Genomic DNA, 5,162 nt, shown 5'->3' with positions numbered 1-5,162 from the left:
GCTTGGGAGGATTGAGGGATAGCACAGGAGAGGAAGACGCTTTATGAGGTGGATTATTTTAGTGACTGAGGTAATTGGGATTCAGTGTCGGAGACTATGAGATCAGCACAGAATACAGCAGGGTTTAGGGCTATTGTACATAGGGTTGCAGTGAGACACAGGCAACTCGATGGCACATGACAATAACAACAACAACAACATTCTCCTTTCAAGAAGTGTAGAATTTCCATACTATTCCTTGATTAGAATATTATCTTTTTTATATGATGTATGTAGAATTTTACATTTTTTTTTTTCGGTTAAAGAAGTGTTTTATCAAAAGATGCCCAATAATTTATTGGTGTTTTGGCTAAGATCAAGTATAAAAGTTGCTCAGATGTGTTTGGGTTTTTTTTTTCTTTTTTTTTTTCTGACATAAACATTAGTCTGTAAACATTAGTCTTTAACAATTTCTACAGGTTTTTTTCTGTCTTTAAACATTTTATTCCATTTTATAAATTTGTCAATAAAATTAGGAGCACTAGCCTTTTATGTTGTTCTTTCTCTTCATCTCCTCCTCCTCCTTCTCCTCCTCCCTCTCCTCCCTCCTCTCCTTCACCTCTTCCTCCTCCTCCTCCTTTTTCTTCTTCTTTTTTGTACACAATCTGTTTTATTTGAAAACATGTCTCACGTCTATAGTGCACTGAGGATCAACATAGTCATGAACAAAACACCCACAGTCCTGTTCCAGCAGGTATTGGGGTCCAGTGTCTGACTTGGGGCAAACTATTATTTTTCACAGTGAGGGAGAGAAAAGAAAAAAAAAGAAAAGAAAAGATGACATGAGTATTGTTCCTAACTCCTGTTCAGGAATGTAAAGGATTGAAAAGGAAGGATATTTAAGTTTACATAGCTCTTCTATATGCTTCTGACTCTCAATTAGCTGATACTCAAACACAGAACCTTGGCTAATGGGGCAGCTGGATTCGCATAACACAAGGACAATATGCTGAACATCCACACACCAGGACACGAAAAAAAAGGAACAAGCTGTCCTTCCTGCTGGTGGTTTACTTCTTCCTATTTCATGAACCTTGTGAGTTTAGAAGCTACCAAAATTACACAACCACAGCCCTCATAGTGCACCTGCTTGCTAAGAGAATTGTTTAGGAAAATGAATCCAATGAAGAACTGGCCCAAGGAGATGGTACACAGTCAGAATGGTGCCTCTAATGCCTTTGTTTTGATCTTTTCAATGTAGTCCTACAGAAATAAGTGGTATGTCATTTAGACTGGAGATTTTTTTTGGGGGGGGGGTTGGAGAATCTACTTCACAGGCTTTTTCTCTTTCCATCTTTGCTTTGAAGGAGGGAGTAAACGTGATTAAGCCAGGAGCTTCTATTTCCCCGTGTCAGTAGCATGGGGCACTAATGTGGTTTCTTGTTTTCTTTATGGAATAGTGAACCCTGGCATCACAGGGTGAACAGCAGCCCCCTTGGCACCACTTTCCCAAAGAACATGGACAATCTGCAAGTGCTGAGTCATGGAAAAGAGACAAGGCCATCCTTCATCTCTGGATCCCATCACTTGGGAAGAGAGGAAAGGAATCAGACAGGAGCAAACCAGTGCATCATCAAATCATCGCTAGAGAAGGCAACCTGGTGGCCTTGCCCCTAACAAGTTTTCCCCTCAAAGTGCAGATTTCCTGTTTATGAATGGTTACTTTTGGAATTATTTATCTGACCAGCTAAAGGCTCATTATCCAAGTGGGGGATTTTTTTTTCTCACTGATTATTCACACCAAATTAGGACTTTAGAAACACACTAAACTGGAATGTGTACATTTCAACAGCTTTGCAATTGCAAAATGCTGGAGTCAGTTACTGAGAAAGCACTACCGATGCATGAGAACGTCCTCGAAATCACTATTTCCTGATTCCTTTTATGGACAATAACAGGGAATGTCTGGCATGAAGACATAATGTTAGTCTATAAGGAATATAATTAATCATATTGTCTAAGTCACAAATTCGTTGATACCATTTTGCTCCATTTTCGATGCATGTGGTATTTTACATCTTCTTTTACAGTCTCTCTCTCTGTTTTTTTAGTTTTTATTAAAAGTTCTAAAAGGCAAATGTTTAGAGGCAAGAGTCCAGTGTATTTCTTTTTTCCTTCCGTTCTTTTTGGCTTGCCAATAGAGGGATCACCATGGACGTACGGCGAGGTGGGCAGAATCTCCATAGAACATCATCTTTCTTGGGGTCAGAGGTAGGGTGAAATAGGAAACCCTTTCTTTAAACATGTTGGCAGAAGGGCACGATTTTTGAGCTTGTGAAAAATTTTCAGGGCCTTCCTGACATTTTTCCGCACAACTACTAGGATGATTGCACCAACAAGACCAACGACTACTGACACTGCAAGTATGATTCCAACCAGGGTTGAGGTTGCCAAACCATCCACGGAATGGCCAGTGGCCCCTTGTGAGGCTGTGGTGTTCCTATCACAGACCGAACTGTGCTCAGCAGGAGTCCTAATTACAGTCTTCGTACTTGCTGGCACCGAAGTTGTCAAGTGAATGGTTTCTAAGGGCTTTTCTGTGACCTCTGCACCATCTTCCCAACCTGGAGTCTTCGTGCCACCTTCTGTACCTTGAGTTGTTGTGAAATCTTCCAGGTTGGCTTCCGCCAGAACCCAGGGCGAGGAGCTTCCCAAGACGAACAGTAGAACCGGCACTTTCCATAACGTTTCTGTCTGGTGGTTGAGGTCCAACAGTTGGTGTTTGTGCCTAGCAAAGAATAAAAGCTGTGATCCCCAGGTCCTCGCCTGAAGAAGCAGGAGAGGGAGACAGGAATTCACGGAATAAAAGGCCCAGAGCAGGAGTCCCCAAGCTGCTTTGGCAGCAGGAGTGCAAGAAGAAGCAGGCTTTAAGGAGAGCAAACTTAGCAGCGCCCAGTCTCCCACTTCTATGTTAACCACCATTATGTTCTTTGACTGTTTCATGTTCTCCATTTTATTTTGCTCAGTTTCACAAATCAGTCTCTTTTCCACGATTGTGCTAACAGCTGTATTTTTTTAAATAATACTACATTTGCATGATTTTCTAAACTAATCGAGACCACTCTTCTTAGGACAATATTAGCATTTAATATGAGAAAAACAGTAAGGGTAAGTAAGGGTGTGGTGGAGCCTGCGAAGCCTGCTCTAGGCGCTCGTTTATAATCCTATAGGGTCCTCCGGCCTGCCTTTAATTGTTTTTAGTGAAACATTAAGAATAATGTCGTGTAACTTGGAAGCAGGAGTGGCATCCACTTCCATAATACCTTGCCTCTGGAAACCCTATGAACCTGGAGAAAGGATGAAAGTTATACAGATGTCCAGGACTTTCATTCATAGGGTCACTATGAGTGGCCTAAGACTTGATGGCACTTAACAACAACAAATGAAAAAAAGACCCATTAAGTATTTTCTTCAACTTCTTGCTTTAAGAAAACTATTTTCTTGAATCTTAAATTTTTATGGGGAAAAAATTGGGGTGGGGGTTTGCAAGATAAAACTAGATTTCAAACATGGGAAAATTACCTTCTTTGATATGCATATTTTTTCTTCTTTTAATGTGTCTAATTAACTTTTTCTTATATTTTTAAGGGTTTTATACTCATAAACGATTTTGTTTTAATTTTGTTAGCTAAAATATAATATACATATTATAAAATTCATACTTGTTAAGAGTTATCTAAAGGTTATGTTCTGATTAATCTCAGCAAATGCCTCTAGTCATGAACTATGCCCAATGAAATGGACATTTAAAGTGTTTTTATAATCACAGGAAATATCCTTTTGCCTTTTCATAATTAAACTTCAGCTTGCATACAAAGAAAATCACTGTTTTAATTTGTTCTAACGTAGATTAAATTTTCCTGTACTTCAACTTCATAGAAATAGAATCAGAGAGCACATACTCTTATGATTATTTTTCCATTCACTAAAATGCTTTACTTTTAAAAAAATTAATCAACTGCATAAAGTTGTATTTCAATGTACAGGTATGCACAAACTTGTTAATTTCTTATCATTTGGCATTTAGATTGTTTATAGGTTTTAGATATCATGAGAGGGAGATGCTCTGTTATGGCTTTAAAAAATTATTAACCATTAAATGAAGAATATTCTAAAATAAAGCATTGCTTATATGCCTAGAAATATTTATATCTTATTTTTTATTGCTTTTCATTAGTCATATGCATTTTTATTATAATATTCATTATAATTGCACAATGCTATTATTTACAACATTTTATTGACATCTCATTATCCTCTTTTCTTTCATTCTAGCCACCTATATGGCAATCTCTACTTCCTTTCCCACGGTCAATCTTCATAATTTCCCCTTCAACCCTTCATAATTGTTTCTCTCTGTGTGTAAATCTTTCATTAATTTCTTACTTGTTTGTTTCTCTCCCCCCCTTTCCTTTCCTTCTCATTTGCTCTGTATTCTCTGTTTGTGCCAGGTTGTTATTGCAATACACATAATGCCTGATCAGGAATGTTCCGCCTCTCTCTCCTCCCTGAATCCCAAAAACTCTTTTTCTGGCAATGACGCCGGGGTGCTGGCTAGCTAGTCCAGGAAGTATCAAGAGAAGATAGAAAGAGTACACAGTCTCAGTGTATCAGAAGGAATTGGCTGACATGGACGAATTTAATGAAATAAAATATAAGCAAGAACCTATGGTGATGAAGAAGAAAGTTCAAATTGCTCTGAAGGAATTGGCAAAAAAACAAGGCTCCAGGAGTTGATGGCATACCAGTTGACATATTTCAACAAACAGACACTGTCCTGAATGTGTTCACTAAGTTGTGCCAAGAAATCTGGAGGACAGCCAGCTGGCCCAGGGACTGGAAAAGATCGATATTTGTTCCCATTCCAAAGAAAGGTGACCCAACAGAGTGGGGAAACTATCAAACAATATCATTAATATCACATACAAACAAGATTTTGCTGAAAATTATCTAAAAACGTTTGGAACAGTATGTCAACAGAGAACTGCCAGATGTGCAGACTGGATTTAGAAGAGATTGTGGTACTAGGGATATTATAGCTAATGTTACATGGATCTTGGCAGAAAGCAGAGAATACCAGAAGAATGTCTATCTGTGCTTCATTGACTATGCAAAGGCTTTTG

At 38.5% G+C, this 5,162-nt stretch overlaps 1 protein-coding gene across 1 annotated transcript; it reads right to left on the bottom strand.

The window, feature by feature from the left end:
• Window positions 1-2,244: 2,244 nt before the first annotated feature.
• On the bottom strand, window positions 2,245-2,982 carry LOC102876380 (podoplanin-like). Its single transcript, XM_006895135.1, has one exon. It carries the CDS (start codon window positions 2,980-2,982, stop codon window positions 2,245-2,247), a length of 738 nt encoding a protein of 245 aa, XP_006895197.1.
• Between the last annotated feature and the right edge of the window lie 2,180 nt (window positions 2,983-5,162).

The sequence above is a fragment of the Elephantulus edwardii genome, unplaced genomic scaffold, assembly GCF_000299155.1.
Source record: "Elephantulus edwardii isolate Elephantulus edwardi_28Jun2011 unplaced genomic scaffold, EleEdw1.0 scaffold00160, whole genome shotgun sequence".
In the NCBI taxonomy this organism is placed as follows: Eukaryota; Metazoa; Chordata; class Mammalia; order Macroscelidea; family Macroscelididae; genus Elephantulus; species Elephantulus edwardii.
Note: the sequence above shows the minus strand (reverse complement) of the source record. Positions and strands in the feature narration are given on the sequence as shown.